Consider the following 19,892-nt stretch of genomic DNA (forward strand, 5'->3'; position numbering starts at 1 on the left):
TCCGTGTATCTGATTTTACGTACGAAAATGAAATGCCATCGATCGTGGGGCAGGTGACTCAATTAAAATTCAGTACCGATACTTCATATCTTTTCTTATAGAATTATTATAGTGCAGAGAAATACGATAATTTCTACGAATACCATATGTATTACTCATATTTACGCTTAAGTAATCATTTTCCTTATTTTGTTACACTTATTTCCTTATTTTTTTATCCATTTTTAAAGATATGTACAGTTATTTCTGTTTCTAAATAGTGACACACCTGGTATCTAAAATTTGCTACCATTTCTTGATCCATCGGAACGTGACCTTCGGTAGCGAATATTTTTCAGAACATCGTTATAGATCGATCGAAATTGAACATCGTGATGCGACTACAGGAGCGTCGGCCAGGTGAAAGTCAACGACACGTCCGGAGCGTATGACTTTGTTCAGAAACGCGTCCAGCACAGGAACGAGCGGAGCACATCTCGAATCTAATTATCGAGGAACGCTTTGTGCGTATAGGAAGCCGAACAACCGTTCGCGGGCTTAACGACTCCGCCGCAAGAAAGGAATCGGCCGCCGTCGAAGGAGGTTCGTCGAGAGGAACGTTGCTGTTGGCATTGCTACCTCGAGCCGACTATATTTTTCTCTAGTAAATTACACCGCGGCTTTTTTTCTCTCGGAAATTTAAGGCGAGCCTTCTACGCATTTTATTAAAACGAGCGAATAGGGAAAGGAAAGAAGTATTTCTTCTTCCTTTTGCGCTTTCACGTATTAAGAGTAGAGTTTCTTAAATTATTTTTATAATACAGATAGAAATTAAATTTTATAAAAATAATTGCAGTGAACACTATATAGAATTATAAGATTCTGCATGCATGAATGATGATCGAATATTCCACACCAACTCAATTACAAATGTTACCCAGCTGGGAATCAAGCATAAGTTTCCAGTCCTGTCGTCCACGACATATGTTTCTGTCCCGTGCACGCTCATTAATCTACGCCTTTGTGTTCCAGAATCAAGAGGATAACAAGATAGAAACGAGCCGTGTTTCCGCAAAATTTCGGTCACCGATGTCGTTGACCTCCTTAAAGACACTAAGCAACTGACCGCCACGAAGAAAGTTACAAGAAAGTGATGGGAAACTTTAGACAGAACCGCTCACGTGGGTAGTGCTGTCATTAGAGGGTCAGGAACTTTCTTAAAATGTTCGATATTAACTGACGCTCGTTCAAATCACGAACGTGTGAATCTGTCCGCGTGAATTCCGCAATGACACTCTGGTCTGGCCTCCTTCTAACGAGCGGAAGACACTTCTCTTTCTAGTACTCTAAACGAAAAAATAACGAAATTCAGTTTCAGAACGTAACGAATAACAACAAGTCAACATATAAGATTCGTTTTTGCCTAAATAGGTGGAAACAAGAACATGGACGTAGCCAGCGGGAACAGAGGGAGGGGACAAGTGCCCGCCCCCTACTTAGAAGGGAAAAAATGGACTTTCCCCTATGTTAGATGAGAAAAAATTGAATTGTGCCATCCCTCTCCCCTCAGACGAGCAAAATAATATAAAATTTACCTTAAGATACATTTTGTACCCCTCCTGTCCCCTTCGGCCATGAATAGGAAGCTCAACTTCCAAGTTCGATCGAACGACGATTACATCACGATCAACTTCACCACCACGTGACCGCTAAATTCCAGCTTCTGATGCGGTCAGGATCAGAGGACGTGTTTCGTGGCAACGACACGATTGCATCACGTATATGTACGGTCCACGTGGGTTTCCGCCTGAAACGGAGTTGTCACGTGTGTCGCGCGTACGTGCGGATCGTGTTGAGCCGCGGCTGTCTCTGTCGACGAGCACGTGGGATACGTACGACAATGTGATTACACGTTTAATTAGCATAATAGAATGAGCCCTGGCGAATAACGCTGATCTGCCTGGTCAATAATTTATAATTCTTGTAAACTGGTAAATTTAACGAAGAAATACTTCTATTATTCTAATCTGAATTAGAATATTAGATTCCTCTTTCGTTTCGATTATTTATGGAATATTTTCCGAAAATGGGATTTCATATAAACGTCTACAGACTGATTGTAGAAAATAGGACTGCTTCGAATTGAAAAGGAACGAACAAGGAATCGAAGGAGAAAATCTTGTTTCATACATATCGAATCATCTCGACGAACTGAATTCCACGATCGCCCGAAGGCCTTGTTGAACCTAACGCGCGTGAGGACGCCTCTGGACGCCCGTCTCGTTTCGACGAGGCACGTTTTCAAACAGTCATAACGCACGGACGATGATTCGCACACGGGAACTTTCTACGTAGCCTGTCTGAAACGGTACCCGATTCACGGTCGACGCGATATTAACGCTTAATGACTGTGGATCGCGATGAGAGGAACGTGTGGAAACACGACTGAAACTCCGAGGATACGGGTTAAAAGGCAAATATCGTTCTAGCTGATTCTAATTAGAGGATCCAGATGCTTCGGATTAACGTGAAACTTTGAGAGATGTTGCGCTATCTGCGGTTCTATGCGTAACTCGGTGATGACGGTGTCTGACAAACATATCTCGAGTCACTATCGAAAAACCACGTTGAACTTCCCTGCGATTGGAATCACTATAACGAAAACCATTCGCTGATTCGCGCCCATATCAATCTCCCGTCTCGTCATCGAGTTACAATCGACCCCCGGGGACCGACGATTTATTGCGAATTCACGGGACGTCGATTGCGAGTATTAACGTTTTCTTTTTTTTTTCCTCTTCGAGGACCTGTTCCTCGTCCCTCGGACGTGGCTCTAACCCTCCTGTCGGGAGGATCTCGCGAGCGCGCGGAAGTGCGAAACCCGATCCTCCTTCCGTGATCCGGGACCAAACGATTCCCACAACACGTCGTGGCGAATGGCCGTCGCGGACCGTTTATCGACACCGGGACACGTCCTATTATCGATTATCCTCGGCCATGTGTAAAGTCCTTCCCTCCCGCCCCTTCAGCGAGGACCATTATGGGAACGCAACGGCGGCATGGATGGCCGACGGAGGCCGAATCGAGGCACGGCTAATCGCGTTCGTGATTTCCATACGCCTAATACGGCGGTGGAGCATTAACGCGGGCTCCGTTTCAAGCGTTCCGCCGTGAACCGTGGACGTTCGTGATAAAAGAAACCTGAGGTAGATCGTAGCACGGGACGACATGCTCGATGACTCCCCGTAAACGAGGCCGAACATCGGCTCGAGGTCGCCAGGGATGCCAGAAACGAGGTTACCACGCTGGAAAAGCCTGCGATCCAGAGGAGAGGGAACAAACGAGAAGCGTCTCGATCGATCTGGCCACGGGGCACCCGATCACCAGGGTACCGATCAAGCGTGCGATTTTTCGAAGTGAAAGTCCGAACCGTACCGACGGGAATAAGGAGCCCTTTGTCTATTCGCTTTGAGGGCAGCCGCGCTCGGTTCTGGCGTAGAAGGGATGTGTCCCGAAAATGGAGCACCCTCGTCAACTGTGTTGTGCAAGCGATGCAGATGAAAGCTACAGATTCTCCCGCCACGAGGATCGAACGTGGAAATGATGTGCTAATTCACTGGACGGATTTTATTAATGCGGTTATGTAAACCTTTCGGTGAACCGTGGGTACGGTGATGAATATATTTGTAATTGGATGACGAATCTTCTTTGGGGAAGTAGTAATTGTACAATCAGGGTGATTGGTATAACGTAATTAGCCGTTTACGGGCCGAATCGGAGTTTGATATTGGAAATGAAATTCTAGTTATCCTAAGTTTGAGTAACTTTGACTCATTCAGGGGTTACTTTGTCCCAAAGTCAGAAAATAATCATTTTGCAACTCTTTTGCAGGTATTTTTACGTGAAATATCATTACGCGTAAAAATCAACTTAAATTAACAATTTGCGGAGCTGCAACGTCGAAGATGATTATTTTTTCTTAAATTCTCAACAATCCATAGAAACTCTATCAGATACAGGGGGCTTATTCACTCGGTCACTAATTGTTGGACACGCTGTATTATTAAATACTTGCTAACCTAGTAGCTAGTATAGATACTACGATTTCAAAATCATGTTAAATCACTTCTAATTCAAGTTAACATAATAGATGGAACATACAGGACACAATTTACCAAGTGTCTCCCCACGGACCCGTGTGATTCGAGGCAAATGCACTCTCCGAAAAGATGGCCCGACCGAAATCATCGTCCAGCTCCTCGAAATAAACTAAGGAGGACACCACGATCCCGGGCCGCCACATAAAATGACCTTATCTCCTTAAAAGCTGCCCAAGTGAAACGGTCCCGACACGAGGCAGCCACGCAAACGTGCTAAAAGATAACATAATCCGGTCGCCTCGTGATCGCGGCGAATATAGCGCCCCCAAGACGATCGTCCAGCTGGATAACACGAATGTGCCCACTTCTGGTTCGGTAGCCCGGTCCACCCCAAGGGACGCGTAAAAAGTAAATCGAACGACCAAGCGGTAATGATTCCCTCAGGTGGGGTGAAGAACTTACCTCGTGCGCCTGGTCCTCGATGCTTCTAAGAACCGCGAGATTCCGTATGGTCGCACGTCGCGACTCGAACGAGGATTCGAGCCTGGTGGCGGCGTTCCCGACCTCCTCCACCAATCTACGTGCCCGTTTCACCGACAATCTGGAAAGATAAAAAGGAACCGTGATCGCGGCGGGTGGACCGTTAGGAATTCTTGTAGCCTCCTCTTATCGGCTACGAAACATCGGACCCTAACTCCACGAGAGTCCTCCCGTTCCCCTCTGGGAGAGCATAGAGGCACGAGTGGGCGCGCTGACTAACACGCCGCCGGACGTTATCTTCGCATTAAAATGTCCTTAGCCTAGCTATGCGCGCGCGGCAAGAATCCACCGGAGAAGAAATATGTATATAAGTATAGTACATCGTTGGTAACGTTACAAACACGCGTGTTCATCCGAGACGTCGTCGAGTCACCTATACATGGTGTGTGACTCGGTCCACGAGCGGTCACGAAAACCAACGAGTCGGCAAAGTCGCCTTTGAACGGTGTCCCTTTTCTTTTCTCGTACCATCTCGACGCTGAGCGCGACAGAAATTAATAGACGGAGTCGCTATTTTATCGACCGGCCGGGAAGAGAGATCGCCGGACGCGCGACTTCGCGATAATTAAAGCTGAACCCCAGGGGGGAACGTAAAGTCACGAGATAGGGAATGGGATGACAATAAGTTCGAGTAACGTATCGACCGGGGTATACGCGAAATTTCTAGCTGGCGAGAGTTACTTGGAGAATCGGCGGTCTAACCTAACGTGCTCGAGGTGCAAAAGCGGCGATGCTCGTTCCTCCAACGCGGCGATCGCCTCTTCTCCGTCTCTGGACGTTCTTCGTAATGTGGGGTCCGTGAGCAATCGGCCGAGGGGCGTCAACGTGCCCGACAGGCTGCTGCATTCCTTCAGCTCGGACATCTCCAACGCCAGCCTGCGACCGGCTGCCTGCCATTCTGTCATCAGGCCGTCGTATTCCTGTGGACCAAGTTGAATATCGGTGTTATGTTAAAGACGTCACTGTTTCGGTTTCATTGATGTGATCTGGACTTTGACCCGTCACCACAGTGACGGTCACCGGTGACAGACACTGTGTGTACATGCCTTGTCGATCACTGGTGACCGTCATTTAATTGTACGACAATCTCATTGACGTGAACAGGAAGTCAAGTGGAACATATTTGGCGACGAATATTGGTCAGGGTACAAGGTCGACATGTAGGTTAGGCTCAAGGTTATTATTGTTCCTCAGTAGATAGATGAAAGGAAATCGTCTGAGATTGTAGAGAAGAATAGGTGTTGAGGTACTCTTTTTTTTTTTCTGTTATAATCATTTGTGGCTACACCTGACAAGCATACATTTGCGTGGAAGAGGTGTGTCCACTTTCTGCAGTAACAGACCGATACGTTCATCGTGGCGATGAAATTCATCAATCATAGCAGTGAGACAACATTAGCATTGAATACTGTACTACTGTGATCAAAAAGTAAGGTGAAATTGTCATTTAAAACTCCCGGGCATTAGGAAGGCAGGTAAATTTTTTTTCCTACGTTGGTAGGACTGTCTATGACATTTGCCAAGCGTCTCTTTGTCAAAAGGTTTAATTATCTCCGAGTTACAGGTGTGAATTATGGGCGAACAACTCTTGGTTCCTTCATCACGATAATGCACCATGTCATACTGCATTGGTTCTGCGCGACTTTTTTGCCAAAAACTCGACTCATATCGTTCCGCAACCACCGTATTCGCCTGATTTGGCTCCGTGCGACTTCTGGCTATTCAGCAAACTCAAAAGGCCAATGCGGGGACGCCGTTTTGACACGATTGAGGAGATAAAAACCGAATCGAAGAAGGTCTTGAAGGCTATACCGGAAAAAGACTATTCCGACTGTTTCGAGGACTGGAAAAAGCGTTGGGAAAAGTGCGTTTTATCGGACGGGGATTACTTTGAAGGGGATGAAATTGATTTGGAAGAATAAATAAAGAATTTACATTTTATAAACAAATTCACCTTACTTTTTGATCACAGTAGTATGTTGTTTCGTATTCAATCATACTCGATCATCAGAGTGTGAAGACTTTTAATGTTTCTTGAAATTGTGATTAAATACAGAATATATAATATATTTCACTGGACAGAGTAAAGGAGTTTCGAAAGATGAAGAATTTAATTGCTGGGTAAATAGACAGACTTAGGTTTCTGAACTACAGTGAACAGTATCGAGACGTATATGCAGAATGCAGGACAGACACACCTAACTACCAGTTCGTTTGATCGGCGTATTATGGTGCATTCTCGATCGATCGAAATTCCAATCAGATGGAATCATCGGGGGGAATATATAAATACTACTTCTCTGATTAATTCGCGTTGGCTGTCAACGGTTCGACTTTTTGCAGACCCATAAAGCCCCGTGTGAAACGTGAAATGTTACATATGTATCTGTAGATAGTACCATTCCAGCCTTCTGGGAGCAAACATTCTAAAGGATATTTTTCACATTGCTCATACATTCATTCACACGATATTGCCATAGGTTCTAAACCAACATATATAATGGGAAACCTATCTGAAGGTGACATTTTTCAGTAATCGATGGATCGACTTGTAGTCAATTCAACTTGAAAGTACAATGATGACTTTAGGCGACTCAAATCTCAAGAAACCTAGCCTTGAAATGTCTGCGGCTCTGAACCAAAACAAAGAGTAAACTCTATATTCTTCTAAAAAAACACTGCTACATAACTGTTGTTATTTCGTCTAAACACACCAATGATCATTTTCAATTGGAGCATGAAACTCAAAAAGAAACGAACGACTTTTTTCGATTTGTCTAGTTGTAGATAAGGGGTGCTTAAGAGCGCACATGCAACCAATCGACTGACGTCTCAATTTCGCGAAATCATCCAGAAGATTGATCGATCGTTGGATCGGCCATCGCCAGAGGCCTACCATTCGCAGAGTTGCCTTGGTATCGCTGTCGTAAAGTGGTTCGAGGGTCGCGATAGCTCAAACTCGAGACGATGAACGACCATCTTTCATAACTCGTCGACCCAGCGTATTTCTAGACCATGAAGTTCTGGTGGTCCAGTAACTGCTTCTAAGGGGGCCTAACGGGCCTGATAATATATCATCGGGAGCAATTAGAAAAATCAATTATGTCTGCCGGGGTAGGATGAAGAATTAGCAGTCGGGATCATTTGTTACATGGTTTCAGGGGCACTGTTCGTTAAGTTACCTGATACTTCTTTCTATGGAACTGATTTCTAGGTTTCATCTGATAGGAAATTTTTATTGCAGAAAGCAGTATGTCAACTTTTTTTCCATTTTTGATACCTATTCCCAACGGGATTTTAATAAAATTTTGTGGAGTGTATACTACATAATCCATTTTACTCTTGAAGTGCTTCCAAAATGTAATTAAACTGTGATTTTTTCGAGGATAAGTAATGAACATTATCGATATCAAATTTCAACGAGCATTCGATATATGCCTATGGCATTTAATCTTCAACAATTCGACATGAATCGCTACATTGCAGTCATTTAATGGGTCTTTTTCCTCATATCGTCACAATCGCCTATCTATTCCGAAAGTTTCGCTTTTGATCACACCCACACGTCAAGCGACACATCTTTTTGGCGAACAATTCCCGAAACGCTCGTCTAATTGCCGCCAAAGCAGTCCTTTCCTCCCCCTAACGACGTTTTAATAACGACCGACGCGCGGCAAACAATTTGCCAGCCGAGAAAGTTTCGAAATTGTCGAGGCCCCGGTACCGTACGACACGCGGCGAGATAAATGCGCGTTATTCGAACACGCATAGTAAATCGTCGTTCCCGGGATACTTCGGTAAAGAAGGTAGCCGAGTGGCGTCTGTGGGAGTCCTTACTTTCTGCCGAAGAATTTCATGCGCGCCGAAGCAACCGCGATGCACTATGTTAATGGCTATCTCGGCGAGCATCGGTACCGACCGCAATTTATAAACATTTTCCAACCCAGGGAACAGTACAATTTTCTCCTTCTAACGCTTTCCGTGTCGACAAGGTCGCGACTAAAACTGTTGCCAAGCCGTTCAGCCCTCTAGAGAAATAGTCTATTTAAAAATTGAAGTAAACGAGAAGATCTGACTAGGACGATGGGAAATTTCGATTAGGTTTGGGTTTGATAGAAGTAATCGAATATGCAATTTATACTCGAATAGCAAACCGAAGAGTCTAGAACGACACTTGTAACTACTTCTTGAGTACTGCACATAGGAAACGTTTTATTACAATACTACAGCCTAATCAACTATTATTCTCTCTTTATTCTCATCTGCCTAGAATTAGTACATTGCTTAACTGTTCTGTCGAACAGATGACGGAGAAAAGATCTCAGATAAAGTATCGAAGTTGTACATCAAAAGGACCCGATCCTTTCATCTTCAAAACTGGTCCCACAATCTCAACTCTTGTCTCCACTCCCCATCTAATCATCCATTTAATCAAACCCGTATAAAACATCAACTACTTCGATGTTCGATATCTATTCAAAAAAAAAAAAAATAGAACAAATAATTTACGATAGGAGGTTCAAAGTAGACGATCGACTCTGATAGGCGCAATTCCACCGGACGTGGACGTCGAATGGAGATTACGAGTAGTGTAACGAATCGCGATCGCGATACCGGGCGTAGAGCCTTTTCTTTCTTAACGGGACCCCATTAAAACCCCATTACGGCGTCCCCTGTGGGTTGAGAACCCCTGGATAAATTGGTAACATCGGTCAGTGCCCACCGTCGCGGTATAAATTCCACCTACGATAATTGCGCCGTGATTCTCGAGAGGGGCGTGGAGCCGAGCGGAGGGGAGGGCCCGGTACAATTATTTCGACGGCGCCCTGTGGACTTCATGTTCGTTTTTTCATTCGAAAACCCGCCGAATCACCGTCCTGACATTCGGTCAACCGGAGGGGAGATTCCTCGCCGTTTTTTTCTTGCCCGTGACGATGTCGAGGCGATCGTTTTCGGTGGCAATTTGTCGCGACTTTCGATTGTCACTGTGACGCTCGGCGATCGGCGGGACTGCTCGCTCGTTAGAGACGAGGCATGCAGAATTGCACTTGAAATACCTTTCAGATTGGTTGCGTCACTGCGTCAAGTAGTGGAGGAAACTCAGAGGGAGCGTGCAGATGTTGAGATTGAATAAGGCAGTATATACGATGGTGAGTTTTTTTCTTTTGGATAAAATGGGCGGGGAAAATATTCGAATCTTAAGGGTGCATACGTAAACCACTTCCGTTTGAAGAAATCTGTGGAATACTGGTAATGTTGATGGATGATCGATGTAATGGAAAAGTGTATTTGAAACCGAGAATGCTGAGTCACATTTTAAGGGTAAAAAGTACCCTCTTCTAGTCAATGTAAAATTCATGATGCCTAATTTGTTATTCATGAAATTGTGAATATATATGTAGACACTGTTGCTTATTCGAGTGTTCAAACTGAAAAACAAACATAGATAATATATACGATATTTTCTTGATTAATTTATTTTTATCAAATTACTATCGTCTAACTATATAGATAAATAAAGGTGAATGTACAGTACTCTAATGTGAGGTCATAAAGTATAGAATTATAGGAGCATGAAAAGTTTCTTAATGAGGACGTCCGAAAGAAGTAGAAGTAAAAAATCCAAACAGTCAGAACGATCAATCACTTCACAATCAATACATCAGAAAAGAACAAAGATCAACAATCCATCCACAGTGTCCTTCACATCACAAAAAAAACTCTCAAACACCATCAACGGGATGAAACTTCAGAGTCCACTATAGCATATCCTTTCACCTTTTATCCACTATTAAAATACAAAAATTCCTTAAAAATCCCAACAAGGAAACACATGTAAAACAAGATAATTCTAAAGCTTTCATTCCACAGACTCTTGCTGTCCACCGACATTTTCCTTAGTGTCGTGGCTCGAAAGTTAACGTAAACTCGAGTAGCATCGTCGAGAGGAGACGTCCGCTCAAGGACCTTCACCTTCGGAGGGGACCAAGAAAGGATTAAAAACCGCGGATTTACATCCGCGTGGAGTGGAGCCTGGAGGGACAAATACCGATTCAAGGGAGCGAACACCAATGTGGGGTACCAAGAGGGCGCAGGAAACACTCGAGGAGCCAGGATGCAAATGCAGGAACGATGGTGGGGTTTCAATTACCTTATAGAACGCGATCCACTGCGGCTGCTCGTGGTTTTCTTCCCGCCTGGGAATGTGTTTGCTCAAAGCGTCGTCGTCCAGGACTGTCGTCTGAAAGCAGAATTGAAAACGCCTTTAACGCCGTGTAAACAGCCGTCGCGATACGGTACTCGATGTTTCTATAGACCGCGCGATTCGAAGGTCGCCCGAGTGTTATCAAAGGAAATCGTTTCTCTCTCGTTTCTTCTTCGCATCGAATATCTAGCGATCGAATGAAATGTAAAGAAAACTGAACGGCTGGCTCTCTTGAGAAACGTTGAATCGTGTTCCTGGGGCGCGGTTCGAAGCTGAATTCGTACGACAATAATCGCGACTCGTGATAGAAGGGGGAGAGAGACTCTTGTTACCATTCGATCGAAGGCGGTATATACACACTGCTTGTAAGGATTTAATTATTTATCGCTCACCTTGACGTGGCTCAAAGGTAACTGAGAGTCTGTTGGACCTTCGGCGACAGAGGTTTGCAGTAACAATGCTTGGGAAACGTTCACTCGGTCCTGCAACAAAGGTTGTTATTGTTTACAGTGCTCTGTACGGGATCGATAGGTATGAATGGTCCCATGGGTAGTGGGGGAATGCGTACGCAGGTATAGAGTCGAAAGAAGGTATTAGACAACTGAAACGATCGGTTACCTGCAGTAGGGCCAGGACCTTGTCCAGAAACTCAAGACACTCCGGTGAACCGCTACGGACCAACAGAGCGAATCCATTCTTCGAGTGGTCGGAGCTGAAACCAAAGGGTGAAGAACTGGTGAGTTCAGGTGACGTGGTATTATTTCTGACAGTTGGTGAAACGTTTCGCGCCCCGGGTCCAACGGATAAATTATCGAAGCATTCCGTGCATATACACGTGAGTCACCGTGATACGGTAGTCCCCGAGACGGTTGACAAGATCTCCCACGTGAGAAGCGGCGTGTCGCCGCGATTTCTCCTCCGAGTCATGCCCCGAGTGAAACGAGGCGTTCGCTCCTGTCGACACGTTCGCGGACCGATTATGCACGCTCGGGGGACGCGCGCCATGGCCTTAAGGGCGCCGAATCGGCGCGATCTAACCTTCGCCGGGAGATAATTGAACCCGGTGCCACGATTTTTGTGAAACGTTTCTTTGTTTAGAGCAATGATTAGACTGCGGAAGTTTATGCAAATTCACAGTTTCAGATATTAATATCTAGAAATTAAAATGGAGCAGAATTTTGAATTCTTTGTTAGAGGCTTTACTGCGTTAATAGTAACACATAATAACATTAAATTTCATTGAAGCCTTTGCGAATGCTAATAATGCATACACATCCACAGTCGAGTAATGACGATTGAACGTTGATTTGGTTGAGGAAGTATCGTATAATGAATAATCTAAGATAACTCTTAGTTTATTATTTAGTGAATTCTTTAGGGGGAGAAATAATTTTCTACTTAATTCCAGTTTCAAGAAATTACTACGATGGAAGTAATATTGAGATGAATAATTACAATCTGGTGATCATTATGGATTGATGAATTTCTAATCTGATTAAAGTGGTTCTGATTAAAATCCACCAGCTTCTTTGAGAGATTCTTTATTTTTGACATTGTCTTCTTTGCATTCCATAGAATCGATTTCTATTTCAATTGTAGTGTAACTGTTTCTTCCAGATTTCTTCGTTTTTGTGTAAACTACTCTTGAAACTTGAATTTTCAAGCTCTACAAAAGCATCATACGCCATATTAGTCAATCGATTCAGTCCTTTTAATTCAAGACATACTACACTTCTTATCAGAGTGCTCTAGCATTTTCTAATCTAGTACTAACATTTCATTCGTCTAGAATCTAGAATCTAAATCTTCAGAATCTACCTACAAGACCAACCATGACAATTCTATGTTAAGGTCCTGGCTTATCCAAGGTCTATCCTTTAATTCTGCGGCCAATAGACTCTGAACGTTTTACACCGGTGACAGAGATCGCAAAGGCGTATTGAATGCAGGAAAATCGTATCACAATTCGCATTCAGTTATGACACGTGGGTGGTTCGCGTAAGTATGCAGCGTTTCTCACGCGGCTCCAGTGGCAGCCTTCTCTCTCGTTCCCTCGATCCCGTTCATACGTACAACAATCATGCTTCCACTTCACAGTGGCGTATCCACTGGTCACAATACCACTCTTTGTACGCGTGCTGCTTGCAACTGCTTCGATCCGCTTCGTGCCTCGAACTGCCTCGTATTTACCTTTCACGTCGCTTTGGTTTGTCAGATGTCAAACGAGGATGCAACCACGATGCGGCTCTTCTCATTTCGGTTTTATTTTTACATTCTGCAGAACGTATATTCAACGGACGACGTTCAGGTGGTTTGCAATTCTTTCGTCGAATAGGTCGATGTTGAAGAATAATTATCATAAAAGTATTCCTATAAATAATTCGAGTCCGAAGAATTTCTAGAGTTTTCTAAAGTATGTTAAAAAATTAACTTTTACATATGTCACGATGAACCTTCAATTTTTTTCAATAGGTCACTTAAGGAACTATCTATTCTGTTCTAAGAATATACATTAGAAGAATAAAATTGGAAGAATATGTATTAGGTACATAATATTAACTAAAATTACTGGAAATCCATTCACCTTTCTATTTGATAACTGCGATTCTGATTATAAAGATTACAAATCACAGTCAGAGACAGCATTACCAATTTGAACGACTGAATGAGCAACTTAATATAGACTAAATGGAAACGAAAGACAATTTTTTATTAAATTTACTGTAAAATCTGTAAAAAATTAATTCCTCATCATCAGGTATCATTGAACGAATGATCCCTCAAAGATTCAAAACTAAAGATAACAATTTCTTCAAAAATTCCTCTTCTGAGACTGGAATGGATAAACAATCCTCAGCGAGGAACATCTCGTTAAAATCCCTCGTGGACAATGCATCGCGAAGTTACCAGAAGTCGGGACCATCTACCGGCGAGTAAAATCGAAGTTCCCTTGTGAGCCCAAAACGATTTCCTCGAACCACGCGCGGTGATCACAGCGTAGAGGGTCGTTCTCTCAATTAACCTCGTTGACTTTTCCCGTATCCGTCGAACGAGCCGCCATAATCCTCTGACACGTGGATTTACAATTCGATCGTAACTGTCGGCGGTTTCGCTACGCCACTGCCCACTCTCGAAGACGAGACTCCATGCATTAGCAGCATTGTAAAGCTAGTAGGTTGCTGGAAGCAGCGCGCGCGTTCGGTATCGCGACGGTTCATCGTGTGTATACCTAAAACCACAGCCGCGACCTGGGTGGGCAAAGGTTGTCGAGCAAAGACCTCGTCACGACTAACCGTTTCCTTAGAACGAACGTCCGCGAGAATGCAGCGTCACCGTCCTCCTTCTGCCTCTTTTCGTCCTCTCACCCTAAATGTTCTGTCGGTGGTGGAACGGTCGTAGGATACACAGCATTGCCTCGTGGCAATCTCGAAGGAAATTTGATTGAGAATTTTGAGGTTTAAAAACTTTGATGATCGAGCAATTTTTTGTTGTACTAATGAAATTACATTTGACAACCGTTCTACAAGTGTTCTAACGTTAATCTTAATATACAAAACCGTCTTAAATACAGTAATAAGACGAAGTTACAAAATTTTATCCCCTCTTCAAGTACTTCCAAGAATATTTCGGATGAGAAACGTATCCGTTGAACGTTCCGCCCGGAAATGTCGTGATCTTCGCTCGTTCTCGAACGAGGCAGCGCTCGTGTAAAACGAAACAAAAAACGAGAAGATCCGGCACTCTTAATAATGTTCTAATAGCGCTAATAGCTGTCTAACGACTGGACGCGCAACAGCTCGTGCGCGACGGTTTAATGGCGTTAATCGGCTTCCGACGAAACACGTCGCTGTGAAAAGAAGAAAAAAAAGTGGAACAGCGATGATGCGGAGTAACGTCATGTACGAATCCACGCGTACTTTTTGCATCGAGGCCCCGTTTAAGAGTTCATCGCGGCGATTAGAAAAGAAGGAACGTGGAACTCGGCTCTCTGTGTGCGTTAGACGGTTACGATTGACGGGACGTCGAAAAATCGGGGAAGGTGCGATGCATCGCGGAGAACTGAGCAAATAATGCCGGAGAAAGGTTGCGCCATAATGGAGGCTGTCAGTGCTCGTGTACGTACTCTACCGCGTTAGAATGCACCACGCCTGATCGGTCTTATTAAAGGTTTGCACTCCCTTCTTCGGCAGCTAATTGATTCAACTTTTCAGCCCGTAATGACATTAGCTACTGTATTTAATGAGAAATTTGATCCCTGTGTACTGTTCAGATAATTATTATGCGAATAAGAAATTTATCCGTAACCAGATTGCACCGTGTATGAACCGGCGTTGTTAAATTAATTTAGCAATTCCTATGACAAATAATACGACTTGAAAGTTAGGCTCTGCCTTTTGAATCCATCTGACCCGAGCAATATACACCAGGGTCAAAATCATAATTCTTTATTATCATTCCCGATGCTGCAATAACTTCCATTTTTTCATTTTACTAACAAGAAAATCTATTTGTTCCTTCTGTATCACTTATCAGATGAACCGTTACAATTAAACGAATTACCCGGTATGCAAGACGCCTCGTTTAACTACACCTTAATTCTAACTTTTCAAGAACAGCATTTTTACGAACATTTGCAGTCCATACACTACAGAAACAATTGCAAAATGCAATTGCACATTTCAGTCGAATAAATAAGCAAAATTTAACCAACATATGTTACAGACTCTGAACGTAATGCTCTCCCATTCATGCCGGGTCTTTTAATCCACGACATTCTCAGATAACAATTAGCCAGCAACAATGACCGCCACGGTGGTATTCAGGCTCCTCAAGGAGTATCGCGTATCGCGCTGAGAGGGAGTCACGACGGAAGATCGTAGGACGATAGGATCGCGGGGGATCTCTGGCTGATCCAGTTGTGCACCTGACCGCGTTTCTGCATGAGTTATGGACGTGCATCAATCCTTTTACCCTGCTCCCCCTACCCCTCGTCCCATACCCCCTCCAGCGTGAATCTCGTCGGTTGTTCCGCCTCTCTCAGCCACCCTCGTGTTCGACGGTAACGGTAACGGGTTCGGCGAAACGTCCCTCGTCGCTATCTCACTTTTCCCTCCGGGACGAAGATCTGGAACTGCAGTTTGTCGACCCACTTCCGAGATCGTATCTGCCTCCTCCGACACTCTTCCCCTCTGGTTCTCTTGTTTTTCGTCTCCTTCTCTCTCCCTGCCTGTGCCGATGGACTCTTTGCATTGATGGGCAGTTAGGAGTCAGGCTTCGGTTCTCTTATTGCAGGCTCGATTTTTGTTGGATCGTCGAGTCGACGGAGCTACCAAGAATTCGAGAACAGGGATATTCGTAGCTGAGGATTTTATGTAGATCAAACATGATACAGAGATTTTCTGTTCAGTATGAGTTATGACTGGAGTTAGATCGAAGTGTGATTCTTTTCTGAGTCGAGGATGTGGGAATTCATTCGTATAGAATGTCGAATATAATTCGGAATTGTTCGGTGAGCGTTACTTCAGAACATAGGCTACTTATTCGAGCGTCCACAACGTAGATACTTTGGGGTGCATTTAGGATATTACTACTCGATGCAGAGGGGGTTACGTTTGGTGAAAGTTCCTATTGTATTACGTACAATGAGTCACATAAGTATTCGTACCCTCGCAATTCTCGAATTCGTGAAACGTTTATCAATAAGGATACATTGTGCAATAACTAAGCTTTCGAATGATGTATCATTAATTGAAAATAATGATATACGTAAATTACCATTGTATAAAGTCCATAATCTAGTTGTTACGTATGTACTACTGAAAGTAGGATATTCACAGTCGTCAGTCGCTTCGCGAACGGTGGTTCACAAAAGGTCAGCTTCATCTCCACAATGGCCTACGTCCTCTCTAAAACTGCCTACCAATTCCTCGATAGTTCACGCAACAAACATCACGCCATCCGGGAAAGGCATAAATCGATTCACAAAAGGGCGGCCAGTTCCCGCGAGCCGTGCAACAAGGAGCTCGACATCCGCTCTCGCTAAAATCTGGATACACGCGCTCGGCCGCCGTTTTCTGTTATCGACCGTTCGCGATCGTCCGCCATAATTCGCGCCGTTGTCTTTCGGCGGCCCGTGAAACATTCCCCCTGATCGGAATCGCGCGTACTAGCCGCGTCGCGACGGTGCGTGCGTCCCAGGCGAGGAAAAGGGGGAGAGCAGAGCGAGTGGCAGCGAGGCAACGTGTTCCGGAACTTTCGCCATTTCACCTTCAAATCCCCTTCCTCGCCCCTTTCGCGAAATCGAGGCGTGCTCCGCGGTGTGCACGATCGCGATTTTTCAGCCCCCGCCGCGACAGGCTCTGCCGGATTCAGGAAGCGGCAGAGCCGTGTGCAGTGAAAAGCATCGACCTTGGGCTAATAAATCTTCGTACGGCACGGCAATTAAAAGAAGCGGCCCCGCGATCGCTCGTATCGCGGTTTGATATGGAAAATAGGATCGACTGGTGGTTACCGATCCACAGTCGACGCGAGATTATCCGTTATCTTTGCGACGCTCGTTGAGACACACGGCGACCTCGATCGTCGCGGGCCTGTGTCGATCGGGGTCGAGATATGACCATGGGGGTGATTATTTGGAAAGAAATCGTAACGAGCGGTTTATTTTTTTCAATGCCCGCTTTTACAAAATTTTGCATAAAATTAATGTCGCAGTCTAATTTAAAACAAGACCAATTATGACATAAAAAATGAAATGAAGTATGTCTGACTAGATACGGTCTTTTTCACTGTGGCAGTCGACGTGTTAATACTTCCGTTAACCTTTCAATTGTGAAAGATGAATGTGTGTCATTTGTTCCCACTGTATCTTTGAATAACTTTTCGTGTTCCTTTCACCCGAAGATACCTGAACTCAATTACATAATATCATTTGAATCACTTCTTTGCTTCTGTCGCATTCATCGAGGAATCTCCTCGAGTATAATACCAATAAGTTAGCTCTCGAAAATTGTTTCACTAATCTTCATTTGTGATTGCAAAAGTCTTTCAGATACCATATTAAAAGACCCGCTGACGCACATCCCAATTAAAAATAAGACAATCCTACGATGGATCATCGTCAAACAATTCCTGCCCGAGGAATGTGTGTGAAAATTCATAGGTCGATTTCACGAGTAGCGCCGCGACGTTTTGTTGTTCGCCGCCAGGCGAATAAATAATCCGTCCCGAGCGGCCTCGATCCGCGAATAATCTGCCACCGATAGACCGCGACTCGCAGCTATGTCAACGTCGGATTCGCGCTTTCCCACCGCGCCGGAGAAACGAAAAATGCTAATGAATCCCGCGTAACCGGTACGCTGATTTATGGCGATCGTGTTCCGCTCAGAGGATCATTATGACACTGTCGGCTTTCGTCGGTGAATTCCTAACTCCGTAGTTCGCTGTGGCTGGCTCGCGTGCACCCGCGGGCGCTTTCTTCTTCTTCTTCTTCTTCTTCTTCTTCCTCTCCGCTACTGGTGAATATCGACAGGGACGCGGGGTAATAATGGATGCGTAATGATCGCGACGAGCAGAACGTTCCGCAACCTCGCGCGACCTTCCGCGTACCCGTTTCGGGGGATGCCCAACAATCCTCGTCTTTCTCTCTATCTTTCTCTCTTGCGCACGGTGAAATTGTCCGTTCGCGACGATTGTTTCGAGGAATCGTGGGAAAACCGTGTCCCCTGGGATTTAGTGTTCGATGGATTATTCGATTGGAAATTCTTTTGAACGATGGAGCTGTTAATCTTTCCCGTTAAGGGCTTCACCCCCTCCATATGTCACTGGGTTCTGGTGGATTGGACAGAGTTGTGTTTTATTGTATGGTTTAGTCGGTGCACTGAGGGTATTCTAAGGAAGTTATTTCGTAGTATATTCAAGGCACCAGAGTTTTTAATCGATTCATAATTGCCGTTGCGAGTGGAAGATTTAAGAGGATTTATCACGTGGTCTCGCTATTGGGGTTCACGATATTTTGTTGATTAATTTGTTCTCAAGGTGTTTAACGACGCGAGAGCGGAGAACGTTTTATTGATACGATACATATATCTGATATCTCGAAGCGTGTTAAATGATTTATCGAGTTGTTAATCCCCGATAGTTTTTCGATTATAAATGTCGATGTAGACACAAGTGAAAATTAATAAGAACGATTTGATCGGTACGGGGCCGTAACAAATGTAAGAATGTGGTTTATACTGGTGCAGGTATGATTAAATGAGTGAATCATTACACGAATGAACGAACAAACGGATAATTAACCAGTTAATTTATCATTCTCGGTTAGGAAGGCAAGATTCTTAGGACAGACGTGAATGTTAAATGGAAAAAAAATAAGAATTTATATCGTACGAGGAATTTATACGCTGGCGAAGAAAACCTCTTCATTAAGTTCTACTTCAGTTCCCGGTGATTTGCGTTCACGAAGGACGAAAGCTTCATATTTCCAACCTGTCACGCTAAGTATTCGCGCGCGAAACGTATTACACGTTTGTAATTTGACATTTTTAACTCGGTAACGACTGTTTTTCCATGGGAAAATCTCTCGTGTAGATTCTATCTCCGCCTATTTCGGCATCATTACGCGAACTATAAAATACACTTTGGAATTTCCCGGATAATTCACTCCCGATTGCCGATGGGAAATCACGAAGGATTCTACGTATTCCTACGGTTTTCCTGTAATTCCGTTTCACGGTCAAGGAAAGACAAAGTAGGCCTCGTAACTAGGAATTTCTCTCTAACTGTACGGAAACACGGTCAGATTTTCCATCAGACCGCACTTAATCGTTTTTTCATTGACGTCTGCCCATTTTGCCATACACAATCGTATTGGCACTTTTAATCGTTGGAGCTCTTTAGAGCCAATGAAACCCTCGTCGAACTCACTGCTGTAGAACTCTCTGAATTAACTTAATCCGTATTCAAAATTGATTAGAAACAATTTTCAAGTGCTTTTCGCTAGTAATTTCTATAAAGTTTGAAAGTTTCCCTTCATTATAAATTTTCCCGCCATCCAAGTCCCAACGTAA

At 44.2% G+C, this 19,892-nt stretch overlaps 1 protein-coding gene across 1 annotated transcript in view; it reads right to left on the bottom strand.

Moving 5' to 3' along the window:
• LOC107191874 (puratrophin-1-like) overlaps positions 1-19,892 on the bottom strand; it is a 161,292-nt gene that overhangs the window by 96,437 nt on the left and 44,963 nt on the right. The window contains exons 6-10 of the mRNA XM_015581019.1: positions 11,443-11,536; positions 11,217-11,306; positions 10,771-10,860; positions 5,322-5,539; positions 4,542-4,680 (exon numbers count right to left, since the gene is read on the bottom strand). Coding sequence (XP_015436505.1) covers positions 4,542-4,680; positions 5,322-5,539; positions 10,771-10,860; positions 11,217-11,306; positions 11,443-11,536 — 631 coding nt within the window. The remainder of the gene's footprint in view (positions 1-4,541; positions 4,681-5,321; positions 5,540-10,770; positions 10,861-11,216; positions 11,307-11,442; positions 11,537-19,892) is intronic.

Source organism: Dufourea novaeangliae, unplaced genomic scaffold (genome assembly GCF_001272555.1).
Source record: "Dufourea novaeangliae isolate 0120121106 unplaced genomic scaffold, ASM127255v1 scaffold7, whole genome shotgun sequence".
Classification (NCBI taxonomy): Eukaryota; Metazoa; Arthropoda; class Insecta; order Hymenoptera; family Halictidae; genus Dufourea; species Dufourea novaeangliae.